This window comes from Mauremys mutica, chromosome 25 (assembly GCF_020497125.1).
Source record: "Mauremys mutica isolate MM-2020 ecotype Southern chromosome 25, ASM2049712v1, whole genome shotgun sequence".
Classification (NCBI taxonomy): domain Eukaryota; kingdom Metazoa; phylum Chordata; order Testudines; family Geoemydidae; genus Mauremys; species Mauremys mutica.
The window spans coordinates 10,134,930-10,157,022 of record NC_059096.1 but is presented as its reverse complement, the minus strand read 5'-3'; the positions used below and the strand labels follow the sequence as shown (position 1 = coordinate 10,157,022).

The window sequence follows — 22,093 nt, the reverse complement described above, 5'->3', positions numbered from 1 at the left end:
CTGGCTGGACTCCCAGCGGGGTCCCCCAGGGGTGCAGGCCAAGGGGTAAATCTCCCCGGCTCCCGCCAGCACCCCCGGGGAGAAGCCACCTTGCAAACGCCTGCAGAGTGGCTCCCTTCGCGCTAGGGCACAGGGGCGCTCCAGGGCTTTGCTTCCCGTGGCAGCGCCGGATTCTTCCCAGCTGGCAAAGAGCTGAGCACGTGGGTAGGTGCTGGGCAAACTCCCCTGCCCTCCGCTCTGCTGATGCACCTCGCTCCTGAGCCACCGCCCCCTGCCGAAGTTCGCACCCGGGGCTGGGATGTGTCCAGCAGGACCGGCCCCTTCTAGCCCTCTCCCAGCAGCCCTCGCTTTCAGGTCAGCCCGGCTCCAGCCAGGCGTTGTGGGCGGTGATTTGTGGGAGATGGGGGGTGACATGGTCTCTGGGAGGGGAGGGGAAAGGAGAGGCATGAACCATAGCAGAGGAGAAGAAGCCAAGTCCATGCCCAGGCCACCCCTGGAACATGCCTGTGCCTGGGGCCTCTCAGCAGGGAATCGCCCACGTGAGATGCACCATGTGCCGTCAGCCCTGGGGGTGGGTATCACGCTGCAAGCAGGTCACCCCTTGCGTTAATTTACTGTATGTGGAAGACCGTGGAGCGAGCCGAGAGGCGCAGGGATGGCGCAGTTAGGGGACTGGCCTGGGACTAAGGTGACCTTTGTTCAAATCTGTGTTCTGCCACTGAGCGCTTGGGTTAGTTTGTGCCTCAGTTTCCCATGTGCCGCAGAGGGATAATAGCAGCGTCCTGCTTCACCGGGGGTGTTTTGAGGATAAATATATGAACGATTGTGAGATGCTTTGATGCTACAATAACAGGGACTAGATAAGAACTAAAGTAGAATCGAGAGAGTTGGGTTCTCTGCCACTGACCCACTGGGTCTCCTTAGGCAAGTCACTGTCTCTGTGTGCCTCAGTTTCCCCTCTGTAATATGGAGCTTCCTACTTTGAGCACCTGTAGGAAGTGTGCTGTCGGTGTTCAGCACCAGATGAATCAAGCAGCCCAGCGGGGAGAAGAAACTCTGAAATCGCTTCCTGGTCTGCTCCTAACACACACCCTCTCCTGCTTCCTTTGTGTCCCTCCCCACCATGGCAGGCCTGGTGCCGCCTAGTCACAGCCGCCTACAATTACTTCCACGTCACCAACTTCTTCTGGATGTTCGGCGAGGGCTGCTACCTCCACACGGCCATTGTGCTCACCTACTCCACCGACAAGCTCCGCAAGTGGATGTTCATCTGCATCGGCTGGTGTAAGTCCCAGGGTGGGCGCCAGCGCTGCATGCGGGGATCCGTGCAGACACCAGGCTGGATGCCAGCGCTGCATGTGTGGGATCCGTGCAGACAGCAGGGGTGGGCACCAGTGCTGCATGCGGGGATCCATGAAGACACCAGGGGTGGACGCCAGCGCTGCGTGCAGGGGATCCGTGCAGACAGCAGGGGTGGACGCCAGCGCTGCATGCGGGGGATCTGTGCAGACACCAGGGGTGTGCACCAGTGCTGCATGTGTGGGATCCGTGAAAACACCAGTGTGGACGTCAGTGCTGCATGCGGGGGATCTGTGCAGACACCAGGGATGGGCACCAGTGCTGCATGCGGGGGATCTGTGCAGACACCAGGGGTGGGCACCAGTGCTGCATGTGTGGGATCCGTGAAAACACCAATGTGGACGTCAGTGCTGCATGCGGGGGAATCTGTGCAGATACCAGGGGTGGATGCCAGCGCTGCATGCGGGGGATCTGTGCAGACACCAGGGGTGGACGCCAGCGCTGCGTGCGGGGGATCTGTGAAGACACCGGGGTGGACGCCAGCACTTCATGCGGGGGATCTGTGCAGATACCAGGGGTGGACGCCAGTGCTGCATGCGGGGGATCTGTGCAGACACCAGGGGTGGACGCCAGTGCTGCATGCGGGGGATCTGTGCAGACACCAGGGGTGGACGCCAGTGCTGCATGCAGGGGATCTGTGCAGATACCAGGGTGGACATCAGCGCTGCATGCGGGGGATCCATGCAGAGCAGACAAGCACAAAAGTCCCATCAACGTTCCGTTGGGCCTCTCTTTTTAAAATCATGTCAGTGTGCCTACAGAGTGTTTGTTGAGCACATTCCTTTATTAAGATCAGTATTAGTGTCCCTCATACATAAGGTCGGCTTTTAAAAAAGAAATAACTTTCACAAGCTACAAAATCTTTAATCTTAAAAAGGAGAAAGCTGCTGACTAAAATGTATCCTCATGAGTCACCAGTAAATCTGGCTGAACGGACTCTTTGCCCCAGTCGTGTTGTCTTTGTTTCAAAACGTTCACCTCGTTTTTATTTTGTCATTCACACTTCCAAGCCAGCCCGATATTGGCTTGAAAAAACAAGGAGGCGGAGGGGGAACGTTCATGAAAACATCACATGCATTTGTCCCAATTTCCAGATTTTGAATTTGCAAATTCCATCAGAAACCATCTTCCAACCGGCTCCGCCCGAGCCAGCGCTTTGGGGGCAGCGTCTCGCGAGTGCCCTCAGAGTCCTGGTCAGGAATCTGGAGTAGCTCTTCCCAGGACCTTCATCCGTACTTCTGCCACTCAGACCGATCTGTTTCTTTCCTCGCAGGTATCCCTTTTCCGATCATTATTGCCTGGGCCCTTGGAAAGCTGTACTATGACAATGAGAAGTAAGCCTGATTTCTACGACGTCTATTATCATCGGGGAAATATTGATATTGACGCGCTGCTCAGGATGGCTGCGGTACAAACAAAGAGGTGGCTCTGTTCCCACCCTAAAGCGTTTGCGGACGGACGGCTACATGCAGAAGGTGGGGAAAGACAGACAAGATTCTTCCTAGTCCCGCTCAGTGCCTGGCGGCCGCTGGGCTTTCCCCTTGACATGATAAGTGAGGACTGAAGGGGAGACGTTAGCCTGAGCCTGGGATCCTACAAAGTGTTTGCTAAATGGAGCTGGGATTTAATCTGCCAGCAGTTATACACTGCCTCCGCCTGTGCTGTTTTCACAGAGACCTGCTAAGGGAGGACACGTGGAACGTGATGTGTTAGCTGGAACGTGATGTGTTCATCACGTGAACTGTGGTGTTAAAATTAGCCCATTTCGGCGCCTGACAACTTGCCTTGTTTTTCAGCCGCAGCTTTCCCGCTCCCACAGGAGATGCACCGGTTGAGATGCGCTTAAAGGGTGGCAAAACCCGGGTAGACACTCTCTGGACTTGTCCACATGGGATGTTAGACTTGTATACTTCCACCGCTTTGGTTATACCCTTCTAACTGCCTGTGTGGAGGCTGTAATTCCTGGAGAACGGGGTCTCTTCAGTTTAGATTAGACTACTTCCGAAGCAACATAAACTAACCCGCAACATAACTAAGGCCCTCTTAAAGCTTGCCTACACTCGAAATTTAATTCAGATTAGGGTGAAGTGTGAATTTAAAGTGCCATTGCTCTTCCTAACTCCATGTGTACACCCCCTTCTTCCAGAATAAGAGTGCCTGATTCCTCTTTAGTTAAATTCAACTAAACCAGAGCAAGGTCCTTTTATTCCAGAAGAAGCCTATCCACACATGGAGCTGATCAGTCATAGCTATTCCAGAATAACTCCAGGTGTAGACAAGCCTCTATTCCGGATTAAGAGTCTCCACATGGGGAGTTATACCCAACGAGTTATTATGCTTTAAATTCACACCCTACCTTACACCGATATAACGTCCCATGTAAACAAGGCCTCAGGAGGGTCTCTTCTGAGGAAGTTGTGCCTAGATTCATTGCTGACCGCCCTGTTCACTTGACTTGCAGATGCTGGTTCGGGAAGCGAGCAGGAGTCTATACCGATTACATCTACCAAGGCCCCATGATCCTGGTGCTCCTGGTAAGAGCAGATATTCTTGCTTCCTTGATGATGCCTTCATCTTGTCCTGATTGTGGTGGCCACATTCTCCTAAGCTGCTCAGGCCTCTTCAGCCAGGGGGAGCATCCCTGCCCATGGGACAGGTGAAGGGGGAACGTTTCTTAGGAGAGCATCTGCCTCAGCAGATTGAGGTCTCCTTGGAAATAACCACAACCCCTTAGTGTTTCACCCCGCCGAGCGATGTGCTAGAGCCAGCCGGTCGGGGGGTGTCTGACACTCAGCTGCTTCTGTGGGGTGCCCTGGGGAAAGCCTGCGGGTACCGCGACAGCCGTTGTACTGTGATTTGCTGGCAGCCCCCTGACAGGGTGACATGAGCGGGGAGAGCGAGGGCTAAGGACAGAGCAGTGCACTAGCCGGCCAGCACTGCTTTGAGCAGGAAAGACGGGTTAGAACGTGACGCAGCTGCCCGGGTCAGCGCTGGACGTCCCAGACAGTGCAGTTGAGCAGCTAACGAGCCAAGGCCCTCGTCAAACTGTACAATCCCGACCCAGCTGCTAACCCCACCACCCTGCAAAATCTGACCCCCTTGGCTCTTAGCTGATAAACTCTTTAAGCACGTTGGCCGTTTTCTCTCTGTACGGCATCTTGCACCCTGATCCTCCAGGTGCTCCCACCATATAAATAATAACTGGAAATCACACTGAAAATGGATCCCCTTCCTGCACCCCCAAGCTATCCTACACCCCAACTTCCAACCCCACCTTTGCACCCTCCTGGGAGGAGGCCCTCCCTGCTTGAGTCCTCTCCCACCCTCCCACTTGTAACCCTGGGTCTGTCCCCCCCAAATTCCAAACCTTCCCCCCCGCAGCATTATCACTGCTCCTCTCTTTTCCCAGCTGCCAAACGCCTTCTTGGGTCTGAATCGGGTCAGCTGTACAGTGTAGGCAGCTCACTGTCCGCAATGGACGTCTACCAACCATCCCAGATGGGCACTATCCTGAATCCCATGGCAACGTGGTTTGCCCAGATTAGTAACATTATCTGTTCCTTGGATTCTCCCAGCATTTCCAGGCCCAAGGCATAGATCAGGGCCCCATTGGGCTAGGCACGGTACAGACCCAAATCATAGAATCATAGAATATCAGGGTTGGACGGGACCTCAGGAGATCATCTAGTCCAACCCCCTGCTCAAAGCAGGATCAACCCCAACTAAATCATCCCAGCCAGGGCTTTGTCAAGCCTGACCTTAAAAACCTCTAAGGAAGGAGATTCCACCACCTCCCTAGGTAACCCATTCCAGTGCTTCACCACCCTCCTAGTGAAAAAGTTTTCCCTAATGTCCAACCTAAACCTCCCCCACTGCAACTTGAGACCATTTCTCCTTGTTCTGACATCAGGTACCACTGAGAACAGTCTAGATCCATCCACTTTGGAACCCTCTTTCTAAAGCAGTTATCAAATCCCCCCTCATTCTTCTCTTCTGCAGACTAAACAATCCCAGTTCCCTCAGCCTCTCCTCATAAGTCATGTGCTCCAGCCCCCTAATCATTTTTGTTGCCCTCCGCTGGACTCTTTCCAATTTTTCCACATCCTTCTTGTAGTGTGGGGCCCAAAACTGGACACAGTACTCCAGATGAGGCCTCACCAATGTCGAATAGAGGGGAATGAGCACGTCCCTCAATCTGCTGGCAATGCCCCTACTTCTACAGCCCAAAATGCCGTTAGCCTTCTTGGCAACAAGGGCACACTGTCGACTTATATCCAGACCAATGACAGTGTCTGCCCCAAAGAGTTACAGTCTAAGGTTAACATTGAGAGACAACAGGTCATTGCGACAGCCAGGGGAACACAAGACAATCCCGGTCGGCAGAACAGGCAGCAGACGGTATCAGCACACCAGCTGCCTAACCGGCATCTAGGTTTTTTTCAGGCTCATGGCGAAGGGGAGTTTTGAGGAGGGTGACGAGGTGGTTTTGCTGATGTTTACGGGGAGCGTGAGGGGCCGCGCTGGAGAAGGCACGAAGATGCGTGTTAGAAAATGTCACGAACGGGCGCCGGAGGCCGGCGTCTCTGGCCGAGCAGAGTAGGGCGTCAGCGTCTGGGTAGCGAACGAGTGCCGAGGCGGGGATAGGCCGTGAAACGAGACGAGCAGTTTGTGTTTGAGTGGAAGGAATCAGCAGCTGAGCCAGCACTCTGGTCACCGGTGAGCAGCCTGGGCCTGATTGAGGAGATCAGATCAGATTGGGGTGGGGAAGCGAATGAGCCCCTTAAGGAGGAGGCTGGAGAGAAGAGCACAGGGAGGCCGTGTCGGGAGAAGGAGCAGAAGAGAGAGAAAGGCTAGTAGGGCTGACAAAAGGAAGTTCTCTGGGAGGAGGCATCTCTGCTCCCCCCACCTTTGGAGAAGGGGCAGTAAAACGGAGGGGCACTGAAAATCCTGCGACTGCACTCGTACGTCGAAGGTGGTGGAGTGAAACACTGCCCGGATGTATAGGTCTGTGCCAAGCAGCGGGTGCCCCGTCCCAGAGGGGTTGCAGTGACAAGCCAGGGCGATGCTGTTTGAATGGATTGATCCTGTAGAGATGCCAAAATATTCCCCGTGCCTGGGAAGTTCCTTTTAAAATGGTCCCAAAGGGAGCATCCGTTCCACCGCGTCTTTGCTACAGCAGCTCACACAGCACGCGTCAGACCAGCCCTGGCTTCTCAAGGCCTGTTGGGATCTGAGTGCGCTTGGCGAGGAAATGAACCGGGACTCGCCGGACGGGATTCTTCGCAAGGTGTTGGAGAGGCCACCCCGGGGCACCTCAGCCACGTGGCGTTGTGTCTGGTCCTTGCTCAGCTGACCGGCCCTTGTGAACAGGAGCTGTGGAGGAGTGAGACACGGCTTTGCTCTGGGGCAGGTGGGACTTGGGATGTGGTGGCGGGAGGGGAAACGCCACATGAAAGGCCCCTGTGGCTACTCCTCCCTTCTCGCCGATCAGTAATAATACCCAGCGCTTTTAATCACCGGTATCAACTGGCCTCCCCCGGGCGTCTCATTTCCCAGCCCTTTAGGTAGCCAGACCGCTTTTAATCTGTGTCGGTTTTCGCTTGGCCCTGTCTGCAGCTCCCCCCATCACCTCGTTAACGGAGCAGCAATCGGGGCAGCTGCCAGGCAATGGATCGGTGGCCTCCGGGACTCCCAGACGCTTATTCACCTTCCTCTTTCTCTTCCTTCTTTTCCTTTCTTTCGTCCCTTTCTCCACCCCTCTGTCTGGTAACCCTTCCCCTCCAGCTCTCCATCTCCCACCACCTCTCCCCTCCCCTGGAACGAAGCCCAGACGTGACACCGAAGTTGCCTCCCGAATGTCTTGCTCATAAAATGCTTCGCAGGTGCTAAATGACGCTGCCCCCTTCCCCGAGGGGCCGTCCAGCCTGCGCGCTGAACGAGGCTGGGTCCTGCGGAAATCGTGAAAGACTCCGTCAGAATTAGAGCGGGATTGACGGGTTTTTTCATCAACGCTTTTTCTCCAGCCCCCAAAAATGGCTTTTTTAAAATAAAACTTACATTGTTATTTGTGAGGGTTTTTTGAGGAAAAACCATAACCCCCCTCACCCCCCAGAATTTTATCATATTGAAATGACTCCATGAATTGCCCCAACACTGGAGGCGAAAGGGTTTATAAGTGCGCGTCATTCCGCCCTTGTGAGATGGCAAGATTGGGGCAACTCGGTGATTCCACACCACATGGGCCCCATTTACGACCAGACAGCTCGTTTTCCTACAGACACCCATTGGGAGCTGAGAGTCAAGCTGGGTCTTTTCCTTCTCCTTCAGCATCCCCGGGACTAAAGGAATAACTGAGGCCCTCGGTAGTGTGTCAACCAGATTGCTGGCTACGTTCCAGTCTGATACACTGGGCCAGGCCCAGGGGCATGAGAGAGTTTCATAGACTCACAGAAGATTAGGGTTGGAAGAGACCCCAGGAGGTTCTAGTCCAACCCCCTGCTCAAAGCAGGACCAACCCCAACTAAACCATCCCAGCCAGGGCTTTGTCAAGCCGGGCCTTAAAGACCTCACAGGAGTGGCTGATTGGACCCTAGTTCTGTCGCTGACGCACAGGAAGGACTAGACTGTAGCTCACTTGCCCAGAGCTCTGCTGGCTCTGCCAGGTGCCAAGCAGCGAGGGGGGATGCTCCCCCCAGTGCAAGGGGGATCACTACAGAGGCAGCGTAGCCAGCCCCACGCCATCGCCCCAGGGCAGGGTGCAGCCAGCTTTTCCACCCTCCCTACAGCGCGCTGCACTTAGTCCAGCTCGGCTCCCGGGGCACCGTATGAGCCCTTTGAGATCAGACCTGCTGCCTTGAGATGAATACATCAGTCGCTGGGTGCCGGGGGCACCCACCGGGCATAGGGCAGGTGGCCCGGCTCTCGGGGGGGGGGTCTGCTCCCCTCTAGGGCCTGTTTCCCCCTGCCATGCCTGTGCGCAGTGAGTGAGTCTGGCTCGGCCGGGTCTGATGCCCGCCTCATGCCAGGGTAATCACTGGGGTGGGGGGGTGCTGTGCTTTTTCCCACCAGCTGAAGCGAAACAGCGTTAAGATTTCAGCTTCATCTGGTAACTGGACCCCAAGAGACGGGGGCTGGGCTGCATCTCTAAATGGAGGGTCTCTGCCACATAAGCTTTACAGAGGGGCTATTTGATTCCCTGTTCTAGTCTGACCTCCTGTATAGCACCAGCCCTTAAAGTTCACCCAGTGATGCCTGGATTGCGCCCAGCGACTTGTGTTGGACTAAAGCATTAGCCATCCACCTCTCCTGGCCAGGGCCGACGGGGGCGGGAAGCCAGTACAAATTATCGGGGCCCGATGGTCCGGAAGGGGGTGTTTGAGTGACGGACGCAGCCATGGCTGGAGGGGAAAGCTGCCGAGAGGACCCAGCCAGGGACTCCAGCTGCTCAGAGCAGAAAGCAGCCAAAGCAGGAACCTTGGGACATTCAGAGAACGTTCCCTCGCCCCTGCCCTGTCCCCCTCATCCCCTGCCCTTCCCTTTGCTTCCTGTTCAGCTGATCCCCTCCTAACTCACGGCTCTGTGTTTCTATCCCGTCCCTGCTCCGGGTCTGGCTGCTCTATTTCACTTGTAAGCTCTTCGGGGCAGGGACCAGCGACTGCCCTACGTCTGTACAGCACCTGGCACAGTAGGGGCCCGTTCTTGATTGGTCCTTAGGCGTGACCATAATAATCATGATAAATAACACGCTCTGCAGCCTAGCCACTAGAGGAGGATTTGACGCACGCTTGGCCAGTGGGTTGCAAACTACTGCTAGGCTGCAGGAGAACAGTGGCGAGCAGGAGTCCAGACTCTGGGCGGGGAGTGTGGCCTAGTGGTCGGAGCCGAGGTTAGTGACACGTATTGAGCCCGTGCGCTTTGAAAGCCTCGTGGCTGAGTGGATTAGCCGCAGAGCTGCCGCGTTAGAGGCCTGGGTCAGCAGAAGGGTTGGAAGCGGCACAGAAACAGACCCAGCAGCCAGTCACGGTGGGAATGAAGCACCTTGGCTTCTGGCTCTGGGCTCTGCCGTCCCCTAGGGTGTGGGGTGTTTGGTGAGGAGCTTGTGCCTGACAGCCAAACGCATGGCACATCCTGCAAAATCCAGTGTGCTTAGGAGATGCGACACCCCACCCACTCCCCTTACAGCCCTGAGCACCGTACCTGCAGCTCTGTCCATAACCCCAATCCTGCCTGCTAGTCCACTCCCGATCCTTTAAGGAGGGACCAATTGTGCCAGCTTCTAGGGGAACTTAATGCTACGGACGGATACCTGCTAGGAAACGGAATGAAACACCAACCTCATTCCCTGTGGGCATGAAATCAGGACCCAGTGCAGGTGTCCAGAGAAGGCTTGTGCTATGGGCAGAGGCTCTGCTGGTCTCTGGGCACTAGATTTTATTTTTTCCAGAGTCCTTTCGGGACTGTTCGTCTGTCTGTCTGTCTGTTAGTCTATAAGGTGCCACAGGACTCTTTGCTGCTTTCGGGATTGTTCCACGGCGCGCGGGGTGAGGTGTGGGAGCCGTGCAAACCCTGGCAACGTTCCACCTTTTGTCTCTTGCAGATCAACTTCATCTTCTTATTCAACATCGTCCGAATCCTCATGACCAAGCTCCGAGCCTCGACCACCTCGGAGACCATGCAGTACAGGTAGCAGCACGCACGCCCGAATGCCAGTGACAGCCCGCGCTGCGGAGTGACAGCTTGGCTGAGGGGGGCCCCCCATTCACTTCTCGCCTGGCGTACGAATAAAGCACCAGGGAGAGCTGCCCCAGCTGGCCACCGGCTGCCCTAGGCCTCCATGGGCCTTTCAAAAGCTGGGCAGTAGTCACGGCATGGGAATGCCCCGGCCTTGCCTCTCGGCTCTACCCTCGGCACTGGCTGCTCCTAGCACCGGGGCCTGGGCGCCAGCTCCCTGAGTTCAATAATCTAGTAACGCCGGCTCCTAGGCCTGCACCCCTTAGTCCCCCCTGCGCCCCAACCCCCTGCCCCAGCCCTGATCCCCCTCCCGCCCTCTGAGCCCCTCAGTCCCAGCCTGGAGCACTCTCCTACATCCCAGCCCCCTCATCCCCAGCCCCAACCCAAGAGTCTGCACCCCCCAGCTGGAGCTCCCTACCACACTCCAAACCCCTCAGCCCCAACCCGGAGCTCCCTCCTGCACCCCAAATCCCTCATCCCCAGCCCCACACCAGAGCCCGCACCTCCAGCTAGAGCTCTCACCTCCCCTGCACCCCAACCTCCTGCCCCAGCCCAGAGCCCCCTCCCATACTCCAAACCCCTGGGCTCCACTCTGCAGCCAAGAGCCCCCTCCTTCACCCCAAACCCTTCATCACTGGCCTCTTCCCAGAGCCCTCACCCCACCCACACCCAACCCCCCTGAGCCAGCCCAGTGAAAATGAGCGAGTGAGGGTGGGGAGAGCAAGCGACAGAGGGAGGGGAGGATGGAGTGAGCAGGGGGTGGGGCCTTGGAGAAGGGGTGGGGAAGAGGCGGGGCCTTGGAGGAGGGGCGGGGCAGGAGGCGGGGCAAGGGCGTTCGGTTTCGTGTGAGTATAGCGTTGGCCACCCTATGTAAAGATCCCTGCTCCTGGCTCTGAGAGCGCTCTGGTTTTGCCCTGCTGTTCCTGGCCAAACGTTTCCCATTCCTCCCACGCACTTTGCCATGCCCCACCCCAGAGGTGGCTGCATTTCAGCAGCACTGTCTCTGAATCCATCTGGAGCCCTCATTAGTGAATGATCTCCTCCGGTTCCTGCAGGGGCAATGCGGCCCCGAGGGGTGCTGGCAACTTTCACACTGACGGGGACGCAGGCAAAAAGGACAATGATGCCAGGCCCTCCCAGCCAAGTGCGACGGGTCAGGGGGTGTGACGGGCCAGGCTTTCAGAGGCGGGGGTCTCCCTCTGAAAAGCACCAAAGTGACTTCAGAGCACATCCCCCCTTAACCATAATCACCCTGATCACTCAGGGCTTTTGAAAACGCCAGCCAGCGAGCCCATGGCAGAGACTGCGGGCCGCTGGGTCCTCCCCAAAAGGCAGCAATTAGTAGCTGAATGACTGTCTTTGCAAAAGCCTCCCGCAGTGGGAGCTACCCTTCTGCTCCCCACAGCTGGCCCTGCCAATCCTGGCACGGAGGTGAGAATTAAATCGCCACTTGGGAGCAAAGCAAAGGACAAAGTAGGAGGAATTAATCGATGCAGCTCAAACACCTGCCTGCCAGAGCTTTTGCCGGCACGTGGCACAGAAAATTTAACCCTTCCTCTGCTGGGCAGCATGTTCCAAAATGAGACAATTGCCAAGTCCTACCATTCCAGGGGTCTTGCAGGGACGCTGGTCCAGATTTTAAAAACTATTTAGGGGGCTCATTCCCATGGGACTGTCTTTCTTACAGGAGCTTGATGTTATTGGGGGAAGCTTCCCCTGCAGGACAGGACCCAGGATGTACCTAGCACATGGTTGAGACGAGGATGGCTTTGCACTTACCTTGACAGTTTCTGAGGCTTAGGGACAGCCAGAGCACAAGATTGTGTCCCCGCCCCTCCTGGCTAATAGCCATTGATGGACCTGTCCTCCATGAACTTAGCTAGTTCTCTTTTGAACCCTGTTATACTTTTGTCCTTCACAACGTCCCCAGGCGATGAGTTCCACAGGTTGACTGTGCGTTGTGTGAAGAAATACTTCCTTATGTTTGTTATAAACCTGCTGCTTATTCATTTCACTGGAGTGACCCACGGTTCTTGTGTGAAGGGGTAAAAAACACGTCCTTATTCACTTTCTCTACACCAGTCATGATTTTATAGACCTCTCTCTTATCCCCCCCTCTTTTCCAAGCTAAACAGTCCCAAGCTTTTTAATCTCTCCCCATATGGAAGCTGTTCCACCTCCTAATCATTTTAGTTCCAGGTCCAGGTACACTATATCGATGGGATCACTCTTGGCCACGTGTTTGCTGAGCCCCTCAAAGGATTCTAATAGATTAGTGAGGCATGATTTCCCTTTACAAAAGCTGTGTTGACTCTTCCCCTGCATATAGTGTTTATCTATGTGTCTGATAATTCTGTTCTTTACTACAGTTTTAACCAATTTGCCTGGTACTGAAGTCAGGCTTACTGGCATGTAATTGCCAGGATCACCTCTGGAGCTTTTTTTAAAATTGGTGTTACATTAGCTAACCTCCCATCACCTGGTACAGAGGCTGACTGAAGTGATAGGTTACATACCAGAATTAGTAGTTCTTCAATTTTATATCTGAGTTCCTTCAGAACTCTTGGGTGAATCCCATCTGGTCCTGGTGACTTCTTAAGATTTAATTTATCAATTTGTTCCCAAACCTCCTCCTATTGACACCTCAATCTGGGACAGTTCCTGAGGTTTGTCACCTGAAAATAATGGCTCAGGTGCGGGAAACTTCCTGGCATACTCTTCAGTGAAGACCAATGCAAAGCATTCATTTAGCTTCTCGCAACAACCTTGTCTTCCTTGAGTGTTCCTTTAGCACCTCGATCATCCAGTGACCCCACAGATTGTTTGGAAGGCTTCCTGCTTCTGATGGACTTAATTTTTATTTTATTTTATTTTTGCTGTTAGTTTTTGTGTCTTTTGCTAGTTTCTCTTCAAATTCTTTTTTGCCTAATTATACTTTTCTTCTTGACATGCCAGAATTGATGCACCTTTCTATTTTCCTCTGTAGGATTTGACTTCCAGTTTTTAAAGGATGCGTTTTTGCCTCTAACTGCCTCTTTTACCTTGTTTTTTAACTATGGTGGCATTTTTTGGTCCTCTTTTTTTTTTAATTTGGGGTATATATTTAATTTGAGCCTCTGTTATGATGTGTTTGGGTTTTTTTTAAGTTTCCATGCAGTTTGCAGGCGTGTCACTCTTGTGACTGTTTCTTTTAATTTCTGTTTAACTAGCCTCCTCGTTTTTATGTAGTTCCCCTTTTGAAGTTAAATGCTACCATGGTGAGTGTCTTTGATATTTTCCTCCTCACAAGGACGTTAAATTTAATTACAGGATGGCCTCCATTACCAGCGGTCCAGCTATATTCACCTCCTGGACCTGACCCTATGCACCACTTAGGACTGAATCAAGAACTGCCTCTGCCCTTGTAGGATCCAGGACTAGCTGCTCCAAGAACCAGTCTAGAAAGTTTGGTGTCTAGAAAATTTCTCTCTGCATCCCATCCTGAGGTGACACATACCCGGTCACTATGGGACTAGCTGAAATCCCCCATTATTATTGGGGTTTCTGTTTGTGTAGCCTCCCTAATCTTCCTGAGTATTTCACAGGCACCATTCTGATCCGGTGGTCGGTAATATATTCCTGCTGCTATACTTATGTTAATCAAGCATGAAACGTCTATCCAGAGGGATTCTCTGGTACAGTTTGAGTCATTTAAGATTTTTCCAATATTTGATTCCGTGCTTTCTTTCACATACAGTGCCACTGCCCCACCCACACGACCTACTCTGTCATGCCTAGATAGTTTGTACCCCGGAGGGCAACAAAAATGATTAGGGGGCTGGAGCACATGACTTATGAGGAGAGGCTGAGGGAACTGGGATCGTTTAATCTGCAGAAGAGAAGAATGAGGGGAGATTTGATAGCTGCTTTCAACTACCTGAAAGGGGGTTCCAAAGAGGATGGATCTAGACTGTTCTCAGTGGTAGCAGATGACAGAAGAATGAGTAATGGTCTCAAGTTTCAGTGGGGGAGGTTTAAGTTGGATATTAGGAAAAACTTTTTCATTCAGAGGGTGGTGAAGCACTGGAATGGGTTCCCTAGGGAGGTGGTGGAATCTCCTTCCTTAGAGGTTTTTAAGGTCAGGCTTGACAAAGCCCTGGCTGGGATGATTTAGTTGGGGATTGGTCCTGCTTTGAGCAGGGGGTTGGACTAGATACCTCCTGAGGCCCCTTCCAACCCTGAGATTCTGTGATTCTATGATTACCACAACCCATTGATTATCATCGTTCCAGCGAGCGTCTGTGGCTGCCCCACTCCCCTGGCTCACAATAACCTGATTGCTGTACCTTTCTCCAGTAAGAGACAGAGATCCCAGCCTCCCTGCTCGGATCTGCCCAGGGTAGCGGCAGGGGGAGGAATCTGCTGCAGTGCTGACGTGGTCGAACCCCGTGTTCCTTCCTCAGGAAAGCAGTGAAGGCCACGCTGGTCCTGCTGCCGCTGCTGGGCATCACCTACATGCTGTTCTTCGTGAATCCGGGGGAAGACGAGATCTCCCGGGTGGTTTTCATCTACTTCAACTCCTTCCTGCAGTCTTTCCAGGTATGCGTCCCAGGGGTATGCATCCAGCATCATCCCCTCCTGGCCAGAACCCTGCCTGCACCGGCAGGCCCATGTCTCCCAGCTGGAAAATGTGCCTGAAGTTGCATCAGATGCACATCCTGGCCATATTGAGACCAGAAGCCACCCTCACTGCTGGGTTCTACACTGTGAAATGGCAAGATTTTAGCCAGGCGGGCTCCACACCTCAACAAACCAGAGATTGGCTTAAAAATCGTGAGATTAAAGGCATGAATTGAGGGGAGTCTATTTCTTTGCCTTCTGATTTCTGGGCCTGTCGATGGTCACACCTAGGGTGACCAGACAGCAAGTGTGAAAAATCGAGACGGGGGTGAGGGGGACTAGGAGCCTAGATAAGAAAAAGACCCAAAAATCGGGACTGTCCCTATAAAATCGGGACATCAGGTCACCCTAGTCACACCCCGCTCACATTTCCAGCTTTTCTCTGCAACCACCAGGGCTAGAAACTTCCTGTTTTGCAGCCAAGATTCTCACTCCATCACTTGACTCCAGGAGCTCGGGCTTTAAGCAAAGCACATATGACAAGAATGGACATGTCTGATCAATGCAATGCAGGTGGCTGTCAGCCCCAGAGCAGCCCGTGGGCCCTGGTCCCCCACAGATCGTAACGACTGTGTTTCTTTCTTCTAGGGCTTCTTTGTCTCGGTCTTCTATTGCTTCCTGAACAGCGAGGTGAGCGTTTCCTGGTGAGGTGGGGGGATGGAAGGGGATCTCTCAGCTTTACGGCTCCCACATGGCGGTTCCTTCTGTGCCTGGCAAATGAAACAGCCCAGGGGTAAAGGCCAGGGACCGAGGTGCATCGGCAGAGCTGGGCGTGGTCCCAAAGGAGTCAATTCATCAATGGGAGCCATCTTCCCCCGGCACTGCCAGATCTGTTCCCCCAGAGCTTGTAATCGGCGCTATTCACAAATACGCCAGCTCCCAGTCCTGCATTTCAGGAACAAACTCAGCACTGCATCGTCTGGAAGGCCAAGAGGCAGTCACAGCTGTATGCAGTTGCTACAATCCCTGTCTGTACTGAACAGATTCTGGGACTGTCGCCCTCCTTAGGATTAATTTCCAAGGTACGAAACTGTGTAAGCAGGAGACGTGCACACACGTCACTTCTGGGGAGAGCAGGTCAAAAAATGGCAAGTATTCGTCATGGGAAAACCTCAGGCTTGAATCGCTTTCATCAGAATTTCCCATTAAAATGCCTTGGGTTTGGGGGGTTTTTCAACAAAAAAGGAGAACTGGAAACAAATATTTTCAGTGTCTTAAAAACATTAATTGGGGGGGAAGTTGGGTTGGGGGGGTTGGTGAAAAGGGTCAGATTTTGCACATCAGAAGCCAAACATTTTCCTGAAAGCCCAACATTTTCACCAAAGGCTTTTACTGAAAAACAATTCGGTCTTGGGAAATTTCAGCCGGAACGAAACTTTCCAGGCAAATGTTCAGTTTGGCCCCATTTTTCATTTCACTTCCTTTTCCCCGAGGCCATTTCAGCCGACTCTGCTCCCATGGCCGGAGAAACGGCGCCGCTGGGCTGGCCGAAGGAGCATGAGGCTAGTTTGACACAGTGCATGGGAAAACCGTCACGACGAGACCCCAGTCCAATTTGTCCATTAGGTGGGGTCCCTGTAAACCCTTTCCTAAGATGAGCAGAGTTTGCCGGGGCGGCACGCCAGTGGCGGGTGCACCGTCTGTTTGAATACAGGGATCGTTTCCCCAAACCTAGCGCATCGGGACCCAAGAGAAAAGGAACGTGGCTGGCCAAACCAAAGCCCCTCTCTGGGCTGATCAGTTGTGTTTCCGTGTTTCGCACAGAATCCTAGGACTGGAAGGGACCTCGAGAGGTCATCTAGTCCAGTCCCCTGCCCTCATGGCAGGACTAAGAACTATGCCTCCCTGCAATTGCTTTCACACCTTTGCTAGCTGTAAGCACGGATGGCTGGGTACAAGACAGATACAGCAGATCCCGGGGGACAGGGGGCATAAAAAGCCTTTTCCGACGCGGAAGGAAAACACGGCATCTCTTTGCTGTACCCGTCAATAGCCTTCCCTCGGGGAGAGACAGCTCCCAAGACAGCAGCTCTGTGAGCTAACAGTCTGGTGTTTGCTAAAGAATTCACCCACCGTGGCTGCTTTCTGTCCTGGGATCTTGGTGGATGGATTTTTTTTTACTATTATTTTCAAAAACTTTCTTTTTTAACCTGTTTCCCACCTTCTGCCAAGCAGCAAAATGGTCTAGTTAATAATTCAAGGATGAGATTGGCTTTGCCCTTCCCGTCACCAAGGCGGGGGCGTTTGTTCGGTCACTGAGGCTGATTGATGCTCTAAGCCCCTTCAGGGCTTACGCTTTGATAACAGGCAGTTTGCTGTGGTCAGTCAGGCCAGAAGTGACCAAGGAGCAACCCGGGGAGCAGATCACTTGATGATCTCCTGGTCTGTTCATTCCCTCTGAAACATCTGGCACTGGCCACTGTCGGCAGACAGGACACAGGGCTGGATGGACCTTTGGTCTGACTCAGTCTGGCCGTTCTTATGTTCTAAATAGGCCCAACTCCTCCAAGGTGTTTAGGCTCCTAACCTCTGGTGGAAGCACTTGAGGATTTGCGCCATAATGCCTGGCACTCAGCTATTTACCAATTCATCCTCACAACACACCCGTGGAGAATTAGCCTGGCCCCCATTTACAGAGAGAGAACTCGAGAAGTAACATGGCCAAGGGTCATGCGGTGAGTCAGTGGCAGAGTTTGCAGTGCAACTGGAGTCCTGACGCCCACTTCCCTGCTCTAACCACTAACCAGAACTTCCTCCCAAAGCCAGGCATAGGAGCCGGTGAGTCCTACTCCATGTCTCTTCCTCTAATCACGTGACAGCATTCCTGCCCCAACAGCCACTTCCAACAGGGAAGGAACATTAGCTAGAAAGGGGCTGAAAAGATAAATGTGCTGGAATGGCTCCTGGGGAGCTTGAAACCCCGAGGGGAGATGTGGGATGGGATGAACTCGGAATCCAGGGGGCTTTGCAACGCATGCTAAGATCAGCATGGAGGGGAAGGGACAGACGTCTTGGTGACTGGGTGCATTGCTGCAAATTAGCCAGGGCTGTGGAGGAACTGAAAGTGGGACTTCCAAGAGGGACTGTTGGGAAGCAGCTCGGAATCCTTCCTGAGCCTACAAGGAGGCAGCCAAGATGGGGACAAAGGAAGGCCAGTGCTGGTTTTTCCAGGTTACGCATGGAGGGTTTTAATGCAGCGTGTTGGAGACCAGGGAGCCGATGTGTGACTCTGTTATCAGCTTCCCTGCAGACTAGCTTGCAACCTCCTTGGGGCACAGCCCTGACTCCTCTGTGTGCCCTGAGTCCTCTTGGCAATTCAGCACGTGGTAAATAATAACAGCACCCCTCTGTGGAGAGGTAGCAGATGTCGGGACCTTGCAAGACCACATCCTGTTAGAGGAGAAATCGGTAATGTGAAGGCAGGGGATATTGGTGTAATTTGTTTATTTACTGTATATTCATCAGTCCTGGAACAGAGGTGGGCACAGAGAGCACACAGGCAATCCCCTCTTTCAGTACACACAGCCAAAATCCCAATGCCCAGCTCCCAACTCTATCCCCAGAACAGACTCTGCTTACAGAGGTTAAGGCAGAGAGCAAACTCTCCTGCTACTTGCAACAGCTCCCCCCAAGGAAACTGCATCTGAAAACCAACAACACAGCATTTCTTCCAAGGCTAAAACCTTGCTCACACACTAAGAAAAAGAATGTGTCGGTCTATATGTAGCACTGCCGTCTGATAACAATGGCAGGGCTACATATAACAATGATATTATTTGAGATGTGTGTTCCAAAGCATGTTTCCTGTCTAAGTCATAAAGAAACTCAAAGCCCAGAACAAGGGGAAGATGCTGCCAGCTACTGAATTTGTAGCAGGTGGAGAGAGGCTATTTTTTCCGATGTGGATTTTTGACCCCGAACTCCCCTTCTCCTCCCTCATCTCCTGTGTCACAAATCTGCCTGTCATTTCCTTCTGCAACATCCCGCATATGCTACGACTTCCCGTCTGTCTCTTTCCTCCTTGGGTCCTACAGGTCTATTCCCCTGCAGCAGCTGCTGTCCAGCCACATCCCCAATCACAGCTCTCCAGAGTCTAGCAAGTGCAGAATGCTGCCTCCCTCCTTAAAGAAGCATGGCCCCATGCACCCCACTCACCAACACGGTTTGGACCCAGTTCAAAATCCACCCTCCACTCCACCTTTGACCTTCTCTCTCTGTACAGCCCTCCCCACTCCCTTCCTTTAGCATTGGCGTCCTCTCTGCCCAAACCTATAGACACCGTGGGTAAAAGAGCCTTCTCCTCGGCAGCTCACGCCATGAGCAGCAGCCTCCTTGTGTCTCTAAGTGCAGAGTCCTGCACTTAGGACGGAAGAATCCCATGCACTGCTACAAGCTGGGGACCGACTGGCTAAGCAGCAGTTCTGCAGAAAAGGACAGGGGATTACAGTGGATGAGAAGCTGGATATGAGTTAGCAGTGTGCCCTTGTTGCCAAGAAGGCTAAAGGCATATTGGGCTGCATTAGTAGGAGCATTGCCAGCAGATTGAGGGACGTGATTATTCCCCTCTATTCAGCACTGGTGAGGCCACACCTGGAGTATTGTGTCCAGTTTTGGGGCCCCCACTACAGAAAGGATGTGGACAAACCGGAACGAGTCCAGCGGAGGGCAGAGGAGAGGCTGGGGCACAAGACTTATGAGGAGAGGCCGAGGGAACTGGGGTTATTTAGTCTGCAGAAGAGAAGCGTGAGGGGGGATTTGATAGCAGCCTTCAACTGCCTGAAGGGGGGTTCCAAAGAGGATGGAGCTCGGCTGTTCTCAGTGGTGGCAGATGACAGAACAAGGAGCAATGGTCTCAAGTTGCAGTGGGGAGGTTTAGGTTGGATATTAGGAAACACTATTTCACTAGGAGGGTGGTGAAGCACTGGAATGGGTTCCCTAGGGAGGTGGTGGAATCTCCTTCCTTTAGAGGTTTTTAAGGCCCAGCTTGATAAAGCCCTGGCTGGGATGATTTAGCTGGGGATTAGCCCTGCTTTGAGCAGGGGGTTGGACTAGAACCTCCTGAGGTCCCTTCCAACCCTGATAGTCTATGATTCTCCATCTCATCACTGGGCTGCCGGGGCCTCCCATAGGATTGCAGCAGGGCAAGCTGGGCGAGCAGTTGGCATTTGCCCCTGTGAGCAAGTAACAGGCAGCTTAGGATGGGACCCCCACTGGAGACGATCTGGGAATTTCAAAGCCCTCAGGAATTTCAGTGCTCGACCAGGGTCATGAAGCGCCGAGATGCAGACACGCCCAGTAGCCATTACATAAACCAGGCTCTTCGATCCCATTCCTAGCTCTGCTGTCGGACAGGACACGCTGCTGGGCTGCGCGGTGCGTGTGGCCTGGTTCTGCTGCAGCGCCGAGACCGGATTGCCTGCCGGGGCGGTTCCGTGGGAAACAACTGTCCCCTGCACTGACTCGAGTAGCTCGGAGCCAGGGGAACGGAAAGGGGGCAGTGCCAGCTAGTTAGCAGCCCAGATCTCCAGGTGTTAAATATTTGGAAGGCTAAGGACGGGCACTAAGAAATCTGTCCCCACGCGGCTGTTTCATCCGCCCCAGTGGCTTCTGTTCCCGTTGGTGGAATTCGCACCTTGCTGTCAATAAGCCGCCCTCCTGCAGTAACTCTTTGCATCCGGGAAGTCAGACTAGATTAGCACGATGGGCCCTGCTGGCCTTGGAGTCTGTGACTCTCTGATCTTTACCAGGCACCCAAGGCATCTGCGCCGCTCTAGGTTAGAACAGACACAGATGCGGCCCAGACAAGTAATAAAGAGACTGTGAGCCCATCGCTTGCTTGCCCTCCGTCACACACTGGACAGCCTCAGGTTTCTGAGCCGCTGGCCCCTTTTTATTATAGCCGAAGGCCGGATTTATCTCCTGCTCGCTCTTTCGTGTTCCTGGAGCTGGGTTCATTGCTCTCGTTTCCTGTCAGGCCTTTAAAGATGGGATTTATGGAGGTCAGTGGCCAGCCATGGAGAGTGACTAGCCGGGCCTGGGAGACAGGACCCTACTCCTGGCTCTGGGAAGGAGGCTGCCTTGTCAGAGCAAAGGGTTTGGAGTCAGAACTGCTGGGCTCGAATCTCCCATTGCCACGTCCCAGTGGGGTGACCTTTTGCAAATGCTCTGCCCCCCGCATCTGCCTCAGCTCTCCCCCCGGCACACTGGGATAAGAATTGTTCGCAGATTTGTAGGCTCTGGGGGTCAGAAGGCTCCACTCTGATCACCTAGTTGGATCTCCAGCATAAGGCAAGCCCCAGAACTCCAGGCTGACCTTGGGCAAGTCAACTCGCTGCTCTGTGCCTCAGTTTCCCCATCGACAAAAACGGGATAATGCCATGAACTGTCCCTTCCTCCTGGGGAGTTTGAGGGCTTAGTTCATTGATGTCTGTAACCTGCTTTCAGCCCCTTAGCTCTAAGCTGTATTGCAAGGCCGTGCAATGGGAGAGGGAAATCTTGCCCCAGTTCTGCCTCAGGTCTAAGGAAAATCCGGCAGCATAGTAGTAAATGCCCTGTGTGCTTTGCAATGTGTTGGCAGGTCCGTTCCGCCGTGCGGAAGAGATGGCACCGGTGGCAGGACAAGCACTCCATCCGCGCCCGCGTGGCCAGAGCCATGTCCATCCCTACGTCGCCGACACGCGTCAGCTTCCACAGCATCAAGCAGTCGACAGGTGTCTGAGCGGGGAGGAAGCCATCGCGTGGGAGGGGGGCCGGGGTTTGCAGCAGAGTCTCCGCTGCTTGCACTGCAGACTGAGCACGGCCTGTGGGCCATGTACTTCCAGGACGGACCACCCAGCCCCACGAGCCCCGGCGGGGACTGTCCGACACCAAAGAAACCCCTCGCCAGTGTCTGCCCTGGGAGACCAGATCTTATTCTCCCAAACCCTTGTGAGGCCAGAACCTCCCTGGCTCAGGACTGTGGGTCTGGGCAGTATCTGGTGGCCCTGGCAAGCCTACAGAAACTGAGGACAATGATCCAGTGAGGGCTTCACATTATCCCAAGGCCGGCTGAGGGCAGAGCAATTCCCCGAGTGATGCCGGGTTTGTTGGAGATCCGGCAGAGTCCAGCATCCGCCCCAATCCTGACCTAGCAGCAGGTGTAGCGGAAACCCGTGTTCGTCCAGTGAGAGCCCCGGTCCTGCTAGCGCTGGTCATGTGGCTGGGATGTGACCTGTCGGCGTTCTTGCCTCTCTCCCCATTCCCATGCATGTCACTGTGGGTATAAATTCCTCACTCTGGTTCAGCGGCTGCACGGCAGGTCTGCATCCAAAGGTGTCGTGAAAGCCCTGTTTGTGGCACATGGCGA

General features: G+C 53.8%; 1 protein-coding gene across 1 annotated transcript in view; it reads left to right on the top strand.

Moving 5' to 3' along the window:
• Positions 1-21,466, top strand: part of LOC123356577 (corticotropin-releasing factor receptor 1) — an 82,234-nt gene extending 60,768 nt beyond the window's left edge. Inside the window, exons 7-13 of the mRNA XM_044999943.1 lie at positions 1,131-1,284; positions 2,633-2,693; positions 3,821-3,893; positions 9,956-10,041; positions 14,532-14,667; positions 15,337-15,378; positions 21,326-21,466. Of these exons, the coding sequence (XP_044855878.1) occupies positions 1,131-1,284; positions 2,633-2,693; positions 3,821-3,893; positions 9,956-10,041; positions 14,532-14,667; positions 15,337-15,378; positions 21,326-21,466 (693 nt within the window). The remainder of the gene's footprint in view (positions 1-1,130; positions 1,285-2,632; positions 2,694-3,820; positions 3,894-9,955; positions 10,042-14,531; positions 14,668-15,336; positions 15,379-21,325) is intronic.
• Positions 21,467-22,093: the final 627 nt, after the last annotated feature.